This window comes from Sebastes umbrosus, chromosome 1, assembly GCF_015220745.1.
Source record: "Sebastes umbrosus isolate fSebUmb1 chromosome 1, fSebUmb1.pri, whole genome shotgun sequence".
Taxonomy (NCBI): Eukaryota; Metazoa; Chordata; class Actinopteri; order Perciformes; family Sebastidae; genus Sebastes; species Sebastes umbrosus.
Genome location: NC_051269.1, coordinates 44,021,338 through 44,043,614, shown reverse-complemented (window position 1 = coordinate 44,043,614; position 22,277 = coordinate 44,021,338). Strand labels below are relative to the sequence as shown.

The window sequence follows — 22,277 nt, the reverse complement described above, 5'->3', positions numbered from 1 at the left end:
ATATTGGGGTAAATATTAGGGTAAATATTGGGGTAAATATTGAGGTAAATATTAGGGTAAATATTGAGGTAAATATTGGGGTAAATATTGAGGTAAATATTGGGGTAGATATTGAGGTAAATATTGGGGTAGATATTGAGGTAAATATTGGGGTAGATATTCAGGTAAATATTGGGGTAAATATTGAGGTAAATATTGGGGTAAATATTGAGGTAAATATTGGGGTAAATATTGGGGTAAATATTGGGGTAAATATTGAGGTAAATATTGTGATAAATATTGGGGTAAATATTGAGGTAAATATTGGGGTAGATATTGAGGTAAATATTGAGGTAGATATTGAGTTAAATATTGGGGTAAATATTGGGGTAGATATTGAGGTAAATATTGGGGTAGATATTGGGGTAAATATTGGGGTAAATATTGGGGTACATATTGGGGTACATATTGGGGTAAATATTGAGGTAAATATTGGGGTAGATATTGAGGTAAAAATTTAGGTAAAAATTGGGGTAAATATTGAGGTAGATATTGAGGTAAATATTGGGGTAAATATTGAGGTAAATATTGAGGTAGATATTGAGGTAAATACTGGGGTAGATATTGAGGTAAATATTGAGGTAAATATTGAGGTAAATATTGTGATAAATATTGGGGTAAATATTGGGGTAAATATTGAGGTAAATATTGGGGTAGATATTGAGGTAAATATTGGGGTAAATATTGAGGTAAATATTGTGATAAATATTGGGGTAAATATTGAGGTAAATATTGGGGTAGATATTGAGGTAAATATTGGGGTAAATATTGAGGTAAATATTGTGATAAATATTGGGGTAGATATTGAGGTAAATATTGGGGTAAATATTGAGGTAAATATTGGGGTAAATATTGGGGTAAATATTGAGGTAAATATTGAGGTAAATATTGTGATAAATATTGGGGTAAATATTGTGGTAGATATTGAGGTAAATATTGAGGTAAATATTGGGGTAGATATTGAGGTAAATATTGGGGTAGATATTGAGGTAAATATTGGGGTAAATATTGGGGTAGATATTGAGGTAAATATTGGGGTAGATATTGGGGTAAATATTGGGGTAAATATTTAGGTACATATTGGGGTAAATATTTAGGTACATATTGGGGTAAATATTGAGGTAAATATTGGGGTAGATATTGAGGTAAAAATTTAGGTAAAAATTGGGGTAAATATTAAGGTAAATATTGGGGTAGATATTGAGGTAAATATTGGGGTAAATATTGGGGTAGATATTCAGGTAAATATTGGGGTAAATATTGTGATAAATATTGAGGTAAATATTGTGATAAATATTGGGGTAATTTGGCAGTAATTCCAAAGAAATTTCAAATAGGTTACTTGCTATATTATCACCTAATTACCATGGAATATGCAGACCTGTAAAATGAGGTGTTACCGATTGAAATAATAGTTAACTGTAGAATAATAACGTCCTTCCTCAGGTATTCACAGGTTAAAGAAACGGCATCATTCCAGCAGAGCAGCAGCTCAACATCAACACCTGCCTGAATTTGCCCGGCTCCAGTTTCCTGCCTGCGGCCGGGTATATCCACCACCTATTATACCTCCTCCCTCCGACACAAAGCCAGCGCTCTGTTCACAGCTGAATACTCTCCCTCGGAGACACAACCACACCATGTCTGACCTGATTCATCAGGTTACAACTCAACAGGACGGAAATGGGATGATAGCTTAAATATCCAGAGGCTTAGTACCACTGATTCAGGGTTTAAAAGGGCTGTTTACATCCAGAAACATTCACTGAATTCTTTTAACTGATCATTTCAGTATCAATAAATACTATCACCTGTCCCAGTGGATCGTTGAGCCTCATTCAGATTTAAACTGGGTTATCATCATCAGACTGATTACTTCTCTGCATGAGGGGGAGCAGCTCTTTAATGTTTCAGTGCTGCTGGGATCGGCCGGCTTGGGTTACACCGGTAACTGCTGGGTTTGTTTATTAGTCAGTTGACTCGACTTTGCCTTTTAGCAGTTCTGAAGAGTAAAACAAGAAGTTTTACTGCCTCAAAGTTCAAAATCTAAACTCCTGGACCAGCTGGGAGCTCTAGAGAGGATAATACTTCACAATAAAAGACACAAATATGAGTAGTTACTGGGGAACATATGAGTACTAACTGCTAGTGAACCATTAAATAATGAGTAAGTTAGTTAACTATAACTTCTTTAGGTTTAGACAATAAAACTACAACTTCTTTAGGTTTAGGCAACAAAACTACAACTTCTTTAGGTTTAGGCAATAAAACTACAACTTCTTTAGGTTTAAACAACAAAACTACAACTTCTTTAGGTTTAGACAATAAAACTACAACTTATTTAGGTTTAGGCAACAAAACTACAACTTCTTTAGGTTTAGACAATAAAACTACAACTTCTTTAGGTTTAGGCAATGAATCTAAACTAAACTAAATATAAAAAACACTTAGTTAAGTTGAGGGAAAAACATTGTGTTTTGGGTTAAAAAAAAAAACTGCCAACACAAAGACAACTACACCTTGTTGGTTTCACACAGGATTTGAACTCCGGTCTCCTGGTTGAACGCTCATCCATCGCCCCCGACCTCCACCACTTATGGAATTTCACACTGTCTATACTACAGTGTCCGTCTTCCACTTCTGCTCCTGTCATAATTTCTGCAGTTGCTAGAGGTGTTGTGTCCTTTTATACCTTCTTTTGGTGATCAACCATGTGAATAGTTGATAAAACCAACTAGTGGGTTTAGTAGGCCGCTATTGACCCACATCTATGGTGCTTATAGTGACTGCTAGCGCCTATTTAATAGCCTGACAACAGTCTAATCGGCTGAATTAGTGGTTCACTAGCAGTTAGTTCCTCGTTTGTTCCCCAGTAACTAAACTTTCTGTCTCTCTGTGCTGCTGTAACTGAGGATTTCCCAACCAGTAATCAATAAAGTCTTATCTTACTTTTTTCTCACTTTGCACATTAGTGTGGATTAAATTTCTGCATATTTTGCTCTAAACCAGAAAGATGGCAGGAGTATAATGATCACAGGGCATGCTGTATCTTTAACCTTCCAGATCAATACTATATCAGTAGGAGTGTTTGACCTCTTTATGGTACGTCTTAAAAAATGTAAATCAGCTCTCAGAAAGGCTAAAAAAAGAGATTAGTTTTGTACATTTGGACCTCCTAACCCGTCTCTGTTCGCCTGAAGTGTATCTGCTAATGTGAGAAGCCAACAAAGCCTCTATTGTGACGGTGTGTTACCGACTCCGTGAGAAAGCAGAGACGTTCCCTGAGTACGGTATCAATGTCCAGCTTTATCACAGAGCTGCTCACTCCTTCTGTGGGAACCTCAACAACACAGCTACTGCTCACATTGGCTTCCCCAGTTAACACGCAGTATTTACTACTTTACTACCGGCCGGACGTCTGTAGTTATTCACCCACTCAGGCTCTGATATACCAGGTTAGCTTGTGTTATAATTGTGACCTTGTAGGTCTTCATTAAGATCAGCTTGAGTTCTTTAAGCGGCTACAATCAATATCTTTATCATAACAATTTGTGAATGACGGCACAAATAGTACAAATGCTTTTACAAGGTTAGCTACAATTTGAACTTAAAATGTGTTTTGGGGCCAAATTGAACACATTTTATAAAACACATTAAATGCAAATTAAAGGCAGAGATTCATTTTAAAGAAATTAAGTAACTTTACCTGCATTGTCACCACAAGTGGTTATAAGGATGAAGGATGAAGCTCTAGTCTCTTTACCTTATCTATGAAGCCCTAGTCTCTTGTCTTATCTATGAAGCTCTAGTCTCTTATCTTATCTATGAAGCTCTAGGCTTATCTATGAAGCTCTAGTCTCTTGTCTTATCTATGAAGCTCTAGTCTCTTATCTTATCTATGAAGCTCTAGGCTTATCTATGAAGCTCTAGTCTCTCTACCTTATCTATGAAGCTCTAGTCTCTTGTCTTATCTGTGAAGCTCTAGTCTCTTGTCTTATCTATGAAGCTCTAGTCTCTTATCTTATCTATGAAGCTCTAGGCTTATCTATGAAGCTCTAGTCTCTCTACCTTATCTATGAAGCTCTAGGCTTATCTATGAAGCTCTAGTCTCTTGTCTTATCTATGAAGCTCTAGTCTCTTATCTTATCTATGAAGCTCTAGTCTCTTATCTTATCTATGAAGCTCTAGTCTCTTTACCTTATCTATGAAGCTCTATTCTCTTATCTTATCTATGAAGCTCTAGTCTCTTATCTTATCTATGAAGCTCTATTCTCTTATCTTATCTATGAAGCTCTAGTCTCTTATCTTATCTATGAAGCTCTAGTCTCTCTACCTTATCTATGAAGCTCTAGGCTTATCTATGAAGCTCTAGTCTCTTTACCTTATCTATGAAGCTCTATTCTCTTATCTTATCTATGAAGCTCTAGTCTCTTATCTTATCTATGAAGCTCTAGTCTCTTATCTTATCTATGAAGCTCTAGTCTCGTTACCTTATCTATGAAGCTCTAGGCTTATCTATGAAGCTCTAGTCTCGTTACCTTATCTATGAAGCTCTAGGCTTATCTTTGAAGCTCTAGTCTCGTTACCTTATCTATGAAGCTCTAGTCTCTTATCTTATCTAAGAAGCTCTAGTCTCGTTACCTCATCTATGAAGCTTTAGTCTCTTTACCTTATCTATGAAGCTCTAGTCTCTTATCTTATCTATGAAGCTCTAGGCTTATCTATGAAGCCCTAGTCTCTTGTCTTATCTATGAAGCTCTAGTCTCTTATCTTATCTATGAAGCTCTAGGCTTATCTATGAAGCTCTAGTCTCTTGTCTTATCTATGAAGCTCTAGTCTCTTATCTTATCTATGAAGCTCTAGGCTTATCTATGAAGCTCTAGTCTCTCTACCTTATCTATGAAGCTCTAGTCTCTTGTCTTATCTATGAAGCTCTAGTCTCTTGTCTTATCTATGAAGCTCTAGTCTCTTATCTTATCTATGAAGCTCTAGGCTTATCTATGAAGCTCTAGTCTCTCTACCTTATCTATGAAGCTCTAGGCTTATCTATGAAGCTCTAGTCTCTTGTCTTATCTATGAAGCTCTAGTCTCTCTACCTTATCTATGAAGCTCTAGGCTTATCTATGAAGCTCTAGTCTCTTGTCTTATCTATGAAGCTCTAGTCTCTTATCTTATCTATGAAGCTCTAGTCTCTTATCTTATCTATGAAGCTCTAGTCTCTTTACCTTATCTATGAAACTCTATTCTCTTATCTTATCTATGAAGCTCTAGTCTCTTATCTTATCTATGAAGCTCTATTCTCTTATCTTATCTATGAAGCTCTAGTCTCTTGTCTTATCTATGAAGCTCTAGTCTCTTATCTTATCTATGAAGCTCTAGTCTCTCTACCTTATCTATGAAGCTCTAGGCTTATCTATGAAGCTCTAGTCTCTTTACCTTATCTATGAAGCTCTATTCTCTTATCTTATCTATGAAGCTCTAGTCTCTTATCTTATCTATGAAGCTCTAGTCTCTTATCTTATCTATGAAGCTCTAGTCTCGTTACCTTATCTATGAAGCTCTAGGCTTATCTATGAAGCTCTAGTCTCGTTACCTTATCTATGAAGCTCTAGGCTTATCTTTGAAGCTCTAGTCTCGTTACCTTATCTATGAAGCTCTAGTCTCTTATCTTATCTAAGAAGCTCTAGTCTCGTTACCTCATCTATGAAGCTCTAGTCTCTTTACCTTATCTATGAAGCTCTAGTCTCTTATCTTATCTATGAAGCTCTAGTCTCTTATCTTATCTATGAAGCTCTAGGCTTATCTATGAAGCCCTAGTCTCTTGTCTTATCTATGAAGCTCTAGTCTCTTATCTTATCTATGAAGCTCTAGGCTTATCTATGAAGCTCTAGTCTCTTGTCTTATCTATGAAGCTCTAGTCTCTTATCTTATCTATGAAGCTCTAGGCTTATCTATGAAGCTCTAGTCTCTTGTCTTATCTATGAAGCTCTAGTCTCTTGTCTTATCTATGAAGCTCTAGTCTCTTATCTTATCTATGAAGCTCTAGGCTTATCTATGAAGCTCTAGTCTCTCTACCTTATCTATGAAGCTCTAGGCTTATCTATGAAGCTCTAGTCTCTTGTCTTATCTATGAAGCTCTAGTCTCTTATCTTATCTATGAAGCTCTAGTCTCTTATCTTATCTATGAAGCTCTAGTCTCTTTACCTTATCTATGAAGCTCTATTCTCTTATCTTATCTATGAAGCTCTAGTCTCTTATCTTATCTATGAAGCTCTATTATCTTATCTTATCTATGAAGCTCTAGTCTCTTGTCTTATCTATGAAGCTCTAGTCTCTTATCTTATCTATGAAGCTCTAGTCTCTCTACCTTATCTATGAAGCTCTAGGCTTATCTATGAAGCTCTAGTCTCTTTACCTTATCTATGAAGCTCTATTCTCTTATCTTATCTATGAAGCTCTAGTCTCTTATCTTATCTATGAAGCTCTAGTCTCGTTACCTTATCTATGAAGCTCTAGGCTTATCTATGAAGCTCTAGTCTCGTTACCTTATCTATGAAGCTCTAGGCTTATCTTTGAAGCTCTAGTCTCGTTACCTTATCTATGAAGCTCTAGTCTCTTATCTTATCTAAGAAGCTCTAGTCTCGTTACCTCATCTATGAAGCTCTAGTCTCTTTACCTTATCTATGAAGCTCTAGTCTCTTATCTTATCTATGAAGCTCTAGTCTCGTTACCTTATCTATGAAGCTCTAGGCTTATCTATGAAGCTCTAGTCTCTCTACCTTATCTATGAAGCTCAAGGCTTATCTATGAAGCTCTAGTCTCGTTACCTTATCTATGAAGCTCTAGTCTCTTATCTTATCTATGAAGCTCTAGTCTCGTTACCTTATCTATGAAGCTCTAGTCTCGTTACCTTATCTATGAAGCTGTAGTCTCTCATCTTATCTATGAAGCTCTAGGCTTATCTTTGAAGCTCTAGTCTCATTACCTTATCTATGAAGCTCTAGTCTCTTATCTTATCTATGAAGCTCTAGTCTCGTTACCTCATCTATGAAGCTCTAGTCTCGTTACCTTATCTATGAAGCTCTAGTCTCTTATCTTATCCATGAAGCTCTAGTCTCATCTATGAAGCTGCAGTCTCATCTATGAAGCTCTAGTCTCATCTATGAAGCTCTAATCTCTTACCTTGTCTATGAAGCTCTAGTCTCATCTATGAAGCTTTAGTCTCATCTATGAAGCCCTAGTCTCATCTATGAAGCTCTAGTCTCAGCTCTGAAGCTCTAGTCTCTTACCTCATCTATGAAGCTCTAGTCTCATTACCTCATCTGTGAAGCTCTAGTCTCAGCTCTGAAGCTCTAGTCTCTTACCTTATCTATGAAGCTCTAGTCTCATTACCTTATCTATGAAGCTCTAGTCTCATTACCTCATCTGTGAAGCTCTAGTCTCAGCTCTGAAGCTCTAGTCTCCTACCTAATCTATGAAGCTCTAGTCTCATCTATGAAGCGCTAGTCTCGTTACCTCATCTATGAAGCTCTAGTCTCAGCTCTGAAGCTCTAGTCTCTTACCTCATCTATGAAGCTCTAGTCTCACCCTAGTCTCATCTATGAAGCTCTAGTCTCTTACCTCATCTATGAAGCTCTAGTCCTGCCCTAGTCTCTTCTATGAAGCTCTAGTCTCCTACCTTATCTATGAAGCTGTAGTCTCATCTATGAAGCTCCAGTCTCGCTCTAGTCTCATCTATGAAGCTCTAGTCTCGTTACCTCATCTATGAAGCTCTAGTCTCGCTCTAGTCTCATCTATGAAGCTCTAGTTTCCTACCTTATCTATGAAGCTCTAGTCTCATTACCTTATCTATGAAGCTCTAGTCTCATCTATGAAGCTCTAGTCTCATTACCTCATCTATGAAGCTCTAGTGTCAGCTCTGAAGCTCTAGTCTCTTACCTTATCTATGAAGCTCTAGTCTCGTTACCTCATCTATGAAGCTCTAGTCTCATTACCTCATCTATGAAGCTCTAGTCTCAGCTCTGAAGCTCTAGTCTCCTACCTTATCTATGAAGCTCTAGTCTCATCTGTGAAGCTCAAGTCTTGTTACCTCATCTATGAAGCTCTAGTCTCAGCTCTGAAGCTCTAGTCTCTTACCTCATCTATGAAGCTCTAGTCTCGCCCTAGTCTCATCTATGAAGCTGTAGTCTCTTACCTCATCTATGAAGCTCTAGTCCCGCCCTAGTCTCATCTATGAAGCTCTAGTCTCCTACCTTATCTATGAAGCTCTAGTCTCATCTATGAAGCTCCAGTCTCGCTCTAGTCTCATCTATGAAGCTCTAGTCTCGTTACCTCATCTATGAAGCTCTAGTCTCGCTCTAGTCTCATCTATGAAGCTCTAGTCTCCTACCTTATCTATGAAGCTCTAGTCTCATTACCTCATCTATGAAGCTCTAGTCTCATTACCTCATCTATGAAGTTCTAGTCTCAGCTCTGAAGCTCTAGTCTCTTACCTTATCTATGAAGCTCTAGTCTCATTACCTCATCTATTAAGCTCTAGTCTCAGCTCTGAAGCCCTAGTCTCTTACCTCATCTATGAAGCTCTAGTCTCGCTCTAGTCTCATTTATGAAGCTCTAGTCTCGTTACCTCATCTATGAAGCTCTAGTCTCGCTCTAGTCTCATCTATGAAGCTCTAGTCTCGTTACCTCATCTCTGAAGCTCTAGTCTCGCTCTAGTGTCATCTATGAAGCTCTAGTCTCCTACCTTATCTATGAAGCTCTAGTCTCATTACCTCATCTATGAAGCTCTAGTCTCAGCTCTGAAGCTCCAGTCTCTTACCTTATCTATGAAGCTCTAGTCTCATTACCTCATCTATGAAGCTATAGTCTCAGCTATGAAGCTCTAGTCTCTTACCTTATCTATGAAGCTCTAGTCTCATTACCTCATCTATGAAGCTCTAGTCTCAGCTCTGAAGCTCTAGTCTCGTTACCTCATCTATGAAGCTCTAGTCTCATTACCTCATCTATGAGGCTATAGTCTCAGCTCTGAAGCTCTAGTCTCTTACCTTATCTATGAAGCTCTAGTCTCATTACCTCATCTATGAAGCTCTAGTCTCAGCTCTGAAGCTCTAGTCTCTTACCTCATCTATGAAGCTCTAGTCTCGCTCTAGTCTCATCTATGAAGCTCTAGTCTCGTTACTTCATCTATGAAGCTCTAGTCTCGCTCTAGTCTCATTAATGAAGCTCTAGTCTCGTTACCTCATCTATGAAGCTCTAGTCTCGCTCTAGTCTCATCTATAAAGCTCTAGTCTCGTTACCTCATCTATGAAGCTCTAGTCTCGCTGTAGTGTCATCTATGAAGCTCTAGTCTCCTACCTTATATATGAAGCTCTAGTCTCATCTATGAAGCTCTAGTCTCATCTATGAAGCTCTAGTCTCATTATCTCATCTATGAAGCTCTAGTCTCATTACCTTATCTATGAAGCTCTAGTCTCGCTCTAGTCTCATCTATGAAGCTCTAGTCTTGTTACTTCATCTATGAAGCTCTAGTCTCGCTCTAGTCTCATTTATGAAGCTCTAGTCTCGTTACCTCATCTATGAAGCTCTAGTCTCGCTCTAGTCTCTTCTATGAAGCTCTAGTCTCGTTACCTCATCTATGAAACTCTAGTCTCATCTATGAAGCTCTAGTCTCATTACCTCATCTATGAAGCTCTAGTCTCATCTATGAAGCTCTAGTCTCATTACCTCATCTATGAAGCTCTAGTCTCAGCTCTGAAGCTCTAGTCTCTTACCTTATCTATGAAGCTCTAGTCTCATTACCTTATCTATGAAGCTCTAGTCTCATTACCTCACCTATGAAGCTCTAGTCTCAGCTCTGAAGCTCTAGTCTCGTTACTTCATCTATGAAGCTCTAGTCTCGCTCTAGTCTCATCTATGAAGCTCTAGTCTCGCTCTAGTCTCATTTATGAAGCTCTATTCTTGTTACCTCATCTATGAAGCTCTAGTTTCTTACCTTGTCTATGAAGGTTGCGAAGCGGTTGTTGAGGCTCTTGATCTGCTCCTTCTCGTTGGCTCGGCTCATGGACAGGCTGGGGTCGATCTCCAGGTTGAGGGGGGCCAGCAGGCTCTTGTTGACGGACAGCGAGGCCAGCGGGGCCCCCAGGCCGTGGTGGTGCCCGTTGGTGCCGGCGTAGAGAGAGCTGCTGCTCAGGGAGATGCCACTGAAACCACCCGGACCTGGACCAAAACCGCTCAGCCTCCTCGAGCCACTGCTGCTCCGGACGGAGTTACTGGAGCTGATCCGCTTGGTACGACTCAGGCTCATGGTGAGACAAAGAGACGGAGATATGAAACTAGAGAAGCAGGTGGTGGAAACAGACAGCTAGAAGAGCAGGAGACTGGGGAAACTAATAAGAAAATGAGGAAGACTTGTAAAAACAGGCTGAGAAGAGAACGAACGACTGAGTCAACGAGACGCAGAGAGAAGTGAACCAGGTGAGTATAAGATGTCAGACCACACTGAGGTGTCTCAGGTGTCTCGTGGCCTTTTAAACCTCCTCAGGGTGGAGTCAGAACAGGAGGAGAGATGTGGTGTCAGATATCTTCCTCCAGCCTCCCCCTCCGTAATGGAGTCACAGCTCAACGAAGCTCCTGCTTTAAGGTGGAGGTTTAAATACAGAGGCCACTTAAGGACCAGCTTCAGTAACTATCAGAATCAGAAATAATGTATTGATCCCCGGGGGGGAAATTACGTTACGTTTTGCTCCCGTTCTAGAATGAATATATAGATATATGTATATATCATAAGAAAATATGAAACATATATATAAACAGTGCAAATCATAATGCTGAAAAATAGGATCTATGCAAATAATATAAATGGATGCATAATAAAAATGCAATAATAATAATAATAATAAATATGAATGTTAGTTTAAATGTTCTGTTTAAATAAATGCAGTGTTAATGCCGGAGTAAACCAGATTACTGCACAGCTGAATTATTGCACTAAACTATTGTACTGTTAAGTCAGTAGTGCACAGTTGAAGATATAATAAATTATGGGGTTATAGCTGCTGATAGAGGTAAACAAAATAATAAATGTTGTTTTTACTGGTAAATCGTTAAAACGGTAAACATGTTCATTAGATTAATAAACATGTCTACGTTTTCTAGACTAGACAAAAGTATATTTGATCCTAAATACAATCTTTATACTTTATGTTGTTGACGTCTGTATGACAATAAAGTAGAATAAATGAAATGTCTATCTTAGTTTGAGCAGTAAATGTTTGTACCGGTAGTCACACGGAACTGACACTGAAGCGTGTTCCATGACGAACACTAAACGGCGTTGCACGTCGTCAGTAAGGGCAGCTGGAATGAATTGCTCAGAATGCGGCAGCCAGACTATTAACAAACTCTAAGAGACGAGACCACATCACACCCGTCCTTCAGCACCTCACTGGCTCCCAGTCAGGTATCCAATTAATTTTAAAATGTTACTAATTACTTTTAAAAACCTACATGGCCTCGCCCCTAACTACATTTTAGAGTTACTCCTGCCCTTGTTTTAATTTCATTATTGCTGACTTTTTGTACACACTGTTTTATTAAGTCTTATGTTCAACATTTTATTTTTACCTTTTATTTAGTTTTTATTCTGTATTGTTTTTATCTTAACTTATGTAAAGCACGTTGTAATTATGTTTGGAAAAGTGCTATACAAATAAAGTTTATTATAATTATTATTATATCAGTACCTTGAGACAGTTGCTTATTTACACATCCAGCACTTACAGAGGGTCGTGTCTACAAGGTAACATGCAAATTGTGAAACCTATTATGCAAAATGCACTTTTCCATGTCTTTTAAACATCAATATCTGTCCCCAGTGTGTCTACAGGTCACCATAGTATCATAAAAGACCATCCTCTCTCTTTTTCTCCTGCTCCGTTTGTCCGGAAATGGGTGTTGAAAATCACTTTGCAGCTTTTCCTTTCTCTTCTGACGTCATTAGAGAATTGCAAGCCACATAAGGGTTTCCTGGTGGAACCAGAGCAGAACCTCCAGTAGCCGACCCCGCCCCACACTCTCAACCGAACTATGAGCAAAGTAGCTCCTGTTAGTCTGCAAGAACCAGCAGAACCGTCTTCATGTACTCCCATCATCTAAATAGAACATTTTCTTTCACAAAGGCTTTATGTAATTACACTGTTTAAACAGCTGATATTTATATATTATATATTTGATGTCATGCATGTAGCAGAGTACAGGTAGTAAATAGTGACTGTAAGCAACACAACACATTTCTGTTTCACAGTCAAACTTTATTTGAGTAGACAGATGACAATATTAATTATTCACAGCATTTGTAATCATCAGTTATGTTGCCATGATACAGGAGAAAGTCTTTCAGCTCCGGTGAACTCCGGTAAGCTAAGCTCCGGTGGTCTGTAGTCATGGTAACACAGAGACAGCTCCTTCTGTAAATAATATACCATTACTCTGATCTTCCATACATTTATCAGGTGTCTTTTACCAGAAATAATGAACTGACTACTGTTTCACATCTTCTATTTTCCACCCTGATGGTCGCTGTGTTTACACACCGTCTCATAGCGGTAGCATGTAGCTAACCCGTTAGCATGTAGCTACATGCTAACGGGTTAGCTCTGTATCTCCCATCTGCTCTCAGCTGTCTGCTCTCAGCTGTCCGCTCTCAGCTGTCTGCTCTCAGCTGTCTGTTCTCCTCTGTCTGCTCTCAGCTGTCTGCTCTCCTCTGTCTGCTCTCAGCTGTCCGCTCTCAGCTGTCTGCTCTCAGCTGTCTGTTCTCCTCTGTCTGCTCTCAGCTGTCTGCTCTCCTCTGTCTGCTCTCAGCTGTCTGTTCTCAGCTGTCTGCTCTCAGCTATCTGCTCTCAGCTGTCTGTTCTCCTCTGTCTGCTCTCAGCTGTCTGTTCTCAGCTGTCTGCTCTCAGCTATCTGCTCTCAGCTGTCTGTTCTCCTCTGTCTGCTCTCAGCTGTCTGTTCTCAGCTGTCTGCTCTCAGCTGTCTGCTCTCAGCTGTCTGTTCTCAGCTGTCTGCTCTCAGCTGTCTGCTCTCAGCTGTCTGCTCTCCTCTGTCTGCTCTCCTCTGTCTGCTCTCCTCTGTCTGCTCTCAGCTGTCTGCTCTCCTCTGTCTGCTCTCAGCTGTCTGCTCTCAGCTGTCTGTTCTCAGCTGTCTGCTCTCAGCTGTCTGCTCTCAGCTGTCTGCTCTCAGCTGTCTGCTCTCCTCTGTCTGCTCTCCTCTGTCTGCTCTCAGCTGTCTGCTCTCAGCTGTCTGTTCTCAGCTGTCTGCTCTCAGCTGTCTGTTCTCAGCTGTCTGCTCTCAGCTGTCTGCTCTCAGCTGTCTGCTCTCCTCTGTCTGCTCTCCTCTGTCTGCTCTCAGCTGTCTGCTCTCAGCTGTCTGCTCTCAGCTGTCTGCTCTCAGCTGTCTGTTCTCAGCTGTCTGCTCTCAGCTGTCTGCTCTCAGCTGTCTGCTCTCAGCTGTCTGCTCTCAGCTGTCTGCTCTCAGCTGTCTGTTCTCCTCTGGGATGATTCTGTCGGTCATTTCTCACAGATGGATCTGTAAAGACAGACGTAGAACAGAGTGTGTGTTTACGGTTTACAGAGTTGATGCAGAAGGTAAACACTGAGTTAACCAACAGAGCTATAAATAGCATTATTTACCTGAGAGAAACCGTCAGGAGAACCTGGAGTCTGGACCGCAGATGTTCATCATTTGTCGCCGATTTCTGATCAGATTCCTCCGGTAACGTGCGCCGGGTGAAGTTTCTGGTTTATAAACTTTAAAGTAGTTTATTTTACTCTTCTGCTTCTCCCTCCCAGCTCTCAGGCCGTGACAGCTGTGACGCTGTGTTGTTGAGGACGTTTGATTGACAGAAAACGCTGACCAATCAGAGCAGAGTGGGAGGAGACAGGCTGTGAATCAGGGGTTTTCAGACAGAGGCTGAATGAGGCTCTGAGGCAGACAGACTCAGGCTGCAGTATGAGAAGAATAAAGGGTTTTTGAACATTGCAGCATGTAAACATGTTCTAGTGCAACATTAAAATACATCTATGAATCTGGAAATGAGCATAATATGAGACCTTTAAGATAAGTCGTCGGGCAGCGAGTCCAATTTGAGGGTTACCTTCTAGACACGACCCTTACAGAGCAACATGATCATTCATTAAGAGTCTTTGTGTTTTTGGTCTCTACCAACTCCTGAGGGAAATATCTGCTCCACTATGTTCACTATCTTTAATGTCTCTAGTCTCTACTGTACCTGAGCAGCCACGCATGTGAAAACACTGTCTCCATCTGGTGGATGAATCATGGTTCTGCACTAAAGGCATTGGCCTTCAATAATGCATGAGCTGTTATAGGAACATGTACAGAGGTCTGATTGAACAAACCAACCACAGTTGTACCACAGTCTGTTTTGAATGAATTACCTGTTCTCCTCTGCCCTCCTCCTGCCTCCATTCCACTCCTGTATCGTCTGGATTTCTCCTGATCAGCAGCACACATCTCTGGGTCTCGGGACTCAGGCTACCCAGCTCTGCCCCCTGCAAACTCACCGGCCTTGTTCTGTCCCGTTCCCCAGTTCACAGCTCATCCCCTGCATTGCATTGACCAAGACTCACCCCTTCAAATCAAATATATTATGTCAAAAAACTCATAGAATACTATGTTGAAAAAAATCATAGTATAGCACGTGAAAAAAAATCATTAAAAAAGTCCTAGTATAGCATGTCAATTAAAGTCCTAGTATAGTATGTCAAAAAATGTGTAAAAACATAACGGTATATGTCGAAATAGTTCATATAAAAGTCACAATAGTATGAGAAAAAAAGTCGTTAAAACAACACAGTATAGTACGTCTAAAAAACTGGTAAAAAAGTCATAGTATAGTATTGAAGTAGTGTTGCCACGGTAGTCAGTGTTTGGGGATACATGGATTACATTATACATTATATATATATTGTCACTGTTTTCACCATCGGTTTTCTTTTTTTAAAAACAGAAATAAACCCCATTTGTTCATTTTGGCGTATCAGCGTCGTGTTATCAACAGTCGGAGGACGGACGCGACCAACTGACTGTCTGCTCCGTACGGAGTCTCAGCTCAGAGCAGCAGGAGTCAGATTTCACTCACAGAGAGAGAGAGTTGACAGACGAGGCGATGGCGGAGGATTTGGAGTCGAAACAAAAACACCTATTTGTCAATATTTCAGATTTAAACCCAGTAGTATAAGGGAACCATAACGTTAATGAGGTAATCGCTGGCGGAGGACGAAGCGGTCACAGCCAGTGTACGCAGCACAGCGGCGGCAGGTGGAAACCTGCAGCCTCACAGGGAAGCTCTAACGGAGAGGCCAGACACATCGCCACCCGACGGTAACAATCAGAGTCAGCGCACCACAGATATTGACCTTTATCTTTTCCTGTAAAAAGTCTGGTGTAATTGGTAACACCGGTGTTGTTTATTAACTGGTGGGAAAATGTCCTCACTGTGACATCCCTATACAGAAGTCTTCCCTCCAGTACATCATGCTTTGTTAAAATTCCAACCGTGGAAGTGGGGTTTTATGAGGAACTTCGACCGGCAGCTAAATGGATTATAGACACCTAAAATAATAGATATCAGTTGAAGTGTACGCTATATTTGGAATATTTTCACTGCTTTACCTCCCTGTCAGACAGCCCTTTCTGACGGGGAACCGAAGCCGTTATATTTGCTCTCTTCAAAGCCACCAGACTCCATTCACATAACCAGTAATTTTACCTCTGAGCACGGGGGCTGCTTGTCTACCGCTGCCTCGATCAGTTTGTTCCTCTGCCAAGGCCAAAGGCCTCGGACCAAGGAGGTTATGTTTTCACCGGCATTGGTTTGTCTGTCTGTTAGCAGGATTACTCTAAAAGTCTGTGATGGATTTGAATGACATTTTTTGGAGCGGTGGGGTGTGGCTCAATGAACACTCACTCATCACTCACCTTCAACCATTTATCTGGGGTCGGGTTAGGGAGGCAACAGCTCCAGCAGGGGACCCCAAACTTCCCTTTCCCGGGACACATCCCGAGGTGATCCCAGGCCAGTGTGGAGATATAATCTCTCCACCTAGTCCTACGTCTTCCCCGTGGCCTCCTCCCAGCTGGTTGTGCCCGGAACACATCCCTAGGGAGATGCCCAGGGGGGGCATCCTTACTAGATGAACCACCTCAGCTGGCTCCTTTCAACACAAAGGAGTAGCGTCTCTACACCGAGTCCCTCACGGAGGACTGAACTTCTCACCCTATCTCTAAGGGAGACGCCAGCCACCCTCCTGAGGAAACCCACTTCATCTGCTTGTACCCGCGATCTAGTTCTTTGGGTCCTGACCCAGCCCTCATGACCAGAGGTGAGAGCAGGAACAGAGACTGACCGGTAGATCTAGTTATTTGGATCCTGACCCAGCCCTCATGACCAGAGGTGAGAGTAGGAACAAAGACTGACCGGTAGATCTAGTTCTTTGGGTCCTGACCCAGCCCTCATGACCATAGGTGAGAGTAGGAACGAAGACTGACCGGTAGATCTAGTTATTTGGATCCTGACCCAGCCCTCATGACCATAGGTGAGAGTAGGAACAAAGACTGACCGGTAGATCTAGTTATTTGCCTTCCGGCTTACTGCCGAGGATCCGAACACAGCTCTCGCTTTGGGCGTACAGGGATTGGATGGCTCTGAGAAGTGCCCCCCTCACCCCATACTCCCGCAGCACCCCCCACAGTATCTCCCGGGGGACCCGGTCATACGCCTTCTCCAAGACCACAAAACACATGTAGACTGGATAGGCATACTCCCGGGCCCCCTCCAGGATCCTTGCGAGAGTGAAGAGCTGGTCCGTTGTTCCACGGCCAGGACCGACTCTGCATTGTTCCTCTTCGATCCGAGGTTCGACTATCGGCCGAACCCTCCTTTCCAGCACCTTGGAGTAGACTTTACCAGGGAGGCTGAGTAGCGTGATACCCCTGTAGTTGGCACACACTCTCTGGTCCCCTTTTTGAAAAGGGGAACCACCACCCCGGTCTGCCGCTCCTTAGGCACTGTCACGACTTCCACGCAATGTTGAAGAGACGTGTCATCCAAGACAGCCCCTCCACACCCAGAGCCTTCAGCATTTCTGGACGGATCTCATCAACCCTCGGGGCTTTGCCACTGTGGAGTTGTTTGACTACCTCAGGGAAATTGATGATGATCCCCCATCAGCTTCCAGCTCTGCCTCTACAATAGAGGGGTCGGGTATTGGTCGGATTCAGGAGTTCCTCAAAGTGCTCCTTCCACCGCCCGATTACCTCCTCAGTTGAGGTCAACAGTGTCCCATCCTTACTCTATATAGCTTGGATGGTTCCCCGTTTCCCCCTCCTGAGGTGCCGGACGGTTTTCCAGAAGCACCTTGGTGCCGAGTGAAAGTCTTTCTCCATGGCTGCTCCGAACTCCTCCCACACCCGCTGCTTTGCCTCCGTCACGGCAGTGGCTGCTGCTCTTCGGGCCCGTCGGTACCTTGCAACTGCCTCAGGAGTCCTCCGAGATAACATATCCCGGAAGGCCTCCTTCTTCAGTCGGACGGCTTCCCTGACCACCGGTGTCCACCACGGTGTTCAAGGGTTGCCGCCCCTTGAGACACCTAAGACCCTAAAACAGCTCATTGCCGCAGCTTCAGCAATGGAAGCTTTGAACATCGCCCACTCGGGTTCAATGCCCCCAACCTCCACAGGGATGCCAGAAAAGCTCCGCCGGAGGTGTGAGTTGAAGATCTCTCGGACAGGAGCCTCCTCCAGACGTTCCCAGTTCACCCGCACTACCCGTTTGGGCTTACCAGGTCTGTCCAGAGTCTTCCCCCACCCTCTGACCCAACTCACCACCAGATGGTGATCAGTTGACAGCTCCGCCCCTCTCTTCACCCGAGTGTCCAAAACATGCGGCCTCAGATCAGACGATACGATTACAAAATCGATCATCGACCTTCGGCCTAGGGTGCTCTGGTACCACGTACACTTATGAGCATCCTTATGTTTGAACATGGTGTTCGTTATGGACAGTCCATGACTAACACAGAAGTCCAATAACAAACGACCACTCGGGTTTAGAACAGGGAGGCCGTTCCTCCCAATCACGCCTCTACAGGTGCCTCCATCAGTCTCCCAGCAGAACTATGGAGTCCCCTACTGGAGCCCCATACAGGACTCCATTCAGGGTCTCCAAGAAGGCCGAATACTCCGAACTGCTGTTCGGTGCATTCGCACAAACAACAGTCAGAGTTTTCCCCCCCATAACCCGAAGGCGTAGGGAGGCGACCCTCTTGTCCACCGGGGTAAACTCCAACGTAGCGGCACTCAGCCGGGGATTTGTGAGTATCCCCACACCCGCCCGGCTCCTCACACCTTGGGCAACTTCAGAGAAGAATAGAATAGGTTCCTCCCACAGGTGGTGAGCCCACAGGTAACTCCTCCTCTGCCTCGTTTCTTCATTGGGGTTTTATGAACTCTACTACAATGAACAATCCATTCGATTTTGGTGGCGATCTGGATCATGATCTGGATTCAGGAATCAGGATTCCGATCAGCCTGAGCATTAAGATCACATCGTATAACACATGCGCAGTGTAACTGATAACGCGTTGATGACGCGTGACCCCGCCTCCTTCTGAGAGCAGAGACATACGTGTGATGATGTGTGGCGAGACTTTGAGGTGCTGCTGGTTTCTTTGTGTTATTGTGTGACTTTGGTGTTTTAAAAGTTTAGCTCAGATTCACCAAAGTCTCACAAGAACACAAACAAATGACGTGATCGAGGCAGCGGTACACCAGCAACTCCCGTGTTCTGAGAGGTAAAATTACTGTTTATGTGAATGGAGTCTGGTGGCTTTAAAGAGAGCAAATATAACGGCTTCGGTTTCCCGTCAGAAAGGGCTGTCTGACGGGGCTAAAGGCGAGTAGTGGGAACTAGCTTTAACTCCTGTCTGCTGCTCTAAACTGGAGGCGTGCTGACCGTCATCTACTGTAGTAATACACTGACTCTGGATCAGAACCTCATAGAACCACACTGAGAAACACCTGAACTATCCCTTTAACCTCCATCTACTGTAGTAATACACTGACTCTGGATCAGAACCTCATAGAACCACACTGAGAAACACCTGAACTATCCCTTTAACCTCCATCTACTGTAGTAACACACTGACTCTGGATCAGAACCTCATAGAACCACACTGAGGAACACCTGAACTATCCCTTTAACCTCCATCTACTGTAGTAATACACTGACTATGGATCAGAACCTCATAGAACCCCACTGAGGAACACCTGAACTCTCCCTTTAATACTTCCTGCTTGCATCTTCAGTCAGGAAAGTCAGTATGCTGTGAACAACGATATGTCTAGTGTGATAATAAACAGAGCCGGGCTGATTCGGAACTGATAAAACCTTTATTTCACTTTAAATTGTCTTTTACATTTTGTCCTGTTTATAACATGTAAGGTGAAACTAGAGTTGGATTTTTAAAGACATACACAAATCTAGTATTACTTCAATAACCAGGGTGGGGGGGAAGGTGTCCAAGGGTTTTTCTTTTTTTTGTATTTTTTTTATTTTTATTGGCGTCTTGAAGCTAAAGTCTAAATGTTCACAACCACGTGCGCGCTAAGCAATAAAACCGTCACAGAAGCAAAACATTTTTTTGTTGTTTTTTGGGTTATTTTTTTTTTTATTTTTATTTTAAGCATAATACTGGTCAGTAAAAACAAAATGATTTGAGATACCAGATATACAGACAGGCTCGGTGCCACATTCACTACTGCATGGGATCACTTTTTTCCTTATAAAGCGTAGAATAACTGCCTTTTTGTTCAGCTAACGAGAAAAAGAGCGGCAGGGAGGAATTATTTTTTTTCTTTTACCTTTTAAACTTCAGTGCATGAAAACATTTGTCCCCAGCAAAAGAAAAAAACAAAACATTGAGACACATGACTTTTCTACACCTAAAGAGTGGAATGTCGAGATGGTTAGTGACAAGCTTATTGTGACACTGAGTGGATACAAATATGAAATTAAACCGACTCTGGAAGAAAACAAGGGTCTTTTGAGAGACTCGCAGGTCTGCGTTCTGGGTTAGGGCTACCCTCCATGTTTCTCAGTGTGGGATCTGAACACATATCTCGCTATCGGCAGGGCGCAGTCTTTAAACAAGAGGAACCACAAGGTTCAAATGTACAAGATCAGATCCAAAAAATGAGCTGGAAAAATGTACCGTTAACGGCCGATCGAGTGTTTTCGCTTCCTAAACGCAGTCAGAACGATGATCTAAAAGTCGCCTCGTCGCGTACGCATGTTGATGAACTGCAGCGTGAACACAGTAACTACAGGTTCTCACTTCCACTAACAGGTGACTGGCTGATCTGCCGGGAGATTTGGCTCCTTCAACGCACGTTCCTGTTGTGGACTCAAACTGCACCAAACACGTATACTTCAAAATAAAATCAGCTTCTAACTAAACATTTAAACGAGTCAGCTGGTTCAGCCTAAACAGGAAGTAAGGAATCGTCCTGAAGCTTTAAAATGCTTTTAAAAAACCAGCAAGTGACCAATGACATCTTAAGCTTCGGTTATACTTTCTGAAAGGACGGTCACAGAACCCCCGCGAAGGGCCGCATCTGATGGTGTGACGCCACTTTGGCCCGCCGCAGACGTGGCAAGCATAAAGGTCCTGACACACCAAGCCGAAGACGGGCCGTCGGTGAGCGTCTGTCGGTCTAGTTGTTGCGGTGTGTCTCTCACCGTTGGCTATAGTCTGCCCCTGTTGGAGGCTTTTCGTCCGATTCAGCGTGTTGAATCAGCGGTGGCGCCCGTCGGTGAGAGAAATCACTCTGATTGGCTGTTCAGGGTTACACAGAAGACTCTTCTCATGTTTCATCTTCATCTCATCTGATCGTTCCAACACACGGATAGTTTCACAGCAACATGAACATCTGTAATGAGGCTCAGTGGTGAGTGAGAGTGGTGAGAAAACGGTCGGCTGACGCCGCTTTGTTTCATGTTCGCATCATAACGGCTTGTATATCCTCTGTCTCTTTCTGAATGACGAACACAGACGACCACCGCCTGCTGGTGTGGAGAGTTATTTCCTCTAACGCAGGCGCAGAACGTACGTGGTAGTTGTCCGTCGTCTTTGCGGTGTGTGTGAGTGCAACTTTTTGGCCGAGACAGAGGTGACATGAGACGACGCAGCTGGCGGCGTTCATTGCCGCTAGTTCTTTGATGTCGGGTTGGTGCGTCTGGGCCTTAAAGCTTCGGATGGTCGCAGGGACACGAGCTGACGTGGAATTGTGACGAGGAAACATTCAGATCTTTTATACGGATTTCTCCTCGCGGCAAACCGATATTCTCAAAGATCCTCAAAGTTCTCGTTAGAAAACGAAGGGCTGCGTCTGATGGTGGAACGCAACACGAGCATGAATCACACTTTAGACGGAACGATCCGATCACAGGAAGGAAAACTGGCCGTTCGTATTTTGGAAATGAGAAAGCAGGAAGTTTAAGTGTCGATCGACGGCGTGCGGATAGATTGACACGGTGATAAATGACGGCGTGCGTTCAGCAGCGAGTGGAAACCTTTCATAGAATCCACAGTAGAAGTATTTAAGGGGCATAAGGAGAAAAAAAAAAGTACCAAAAATGTTCTGGTCAAAGATGCCAAAGCAGAAAACGGCAACGGACTGTTACGGCTTCGGGTTCTCTGCAAGCTCAGGCGTTAACGAACAACATCGACAAACCTGTTCTCCAAAAGACAGATTTACAGTTCAGCTCTACAAATGTTTTACAATTTTACAGTTGTCAAAAAGCAGAAAGAAGAGTTTGATTTGTTAACAGCGAGAATGAAGATGTTAAGGACGTTGAGGGACATCGGAGGGAGCAGGCAGGTCCCTTCAGTTTATCATTCAGATGGAATGGATGTCATCTTTAATACCTTTAAATCAGTTTCAGCTCCGAACTGAAGAACCACGGCGATTACATCTCCGGCTCTCCGTTCCAAAATGAAATCGAAATAATGATGATTACACGGCAGGTGTTTTTAGATCTGTCAGTGTCACAATACAGCCTTGTAGGAGGACCCTTCTGTATAAACCTCAGCAGAATGGACCCGCTGGTCAAACCCCCCCCGCCACCCTCCCAACACTGATCTACCATCAACCATCAACCA

General features: G+C 42.7%; 1 protein-coding gene and 1 long non-coding RNA gene across 7 annotated transcripts in view; both read right to left on the bottom strand.

Annotated features, from left to right (window-relative positions):
• si:dkey-222f2.1 (intermediate filament protein ON3) overlaps positions 1-10,681 on the bottom strand; it is a 28,144-nt gene extending 17,463 nt beyond the window's left edge. The window contains exon 1 of the mRNA XM_037783420.1: positions 10,031-10,681. Within this exon, the coding sequence (XP_037639348.1) occupies positions 10,031-10,342 (312 nt within the window). The 5' untranslated portion in view covers positions 10,343-10,681. The remainder of the gene's footprint in view (positions 1-10,030) is intronic.
• An 8,806-nt stretch (positions 10,682-19,487) lies between these two features.
• The window catches only part of LOC119488695, a 3,808-nt gene continuing 1,018 nt past the window's right edge, over positions 19,488-22,277 (bottom strand). For all 6 annotated transcript variants that reach the window (XR_005207013.1, XR_005207020.1, XR_005207021.1 and 3 more), the window contains one exon: positions 19,488-22,277. This exon is cut by the window's right edge. This is a non-coding gene — a long non-coding RNA (uncharacterized LOC119488695).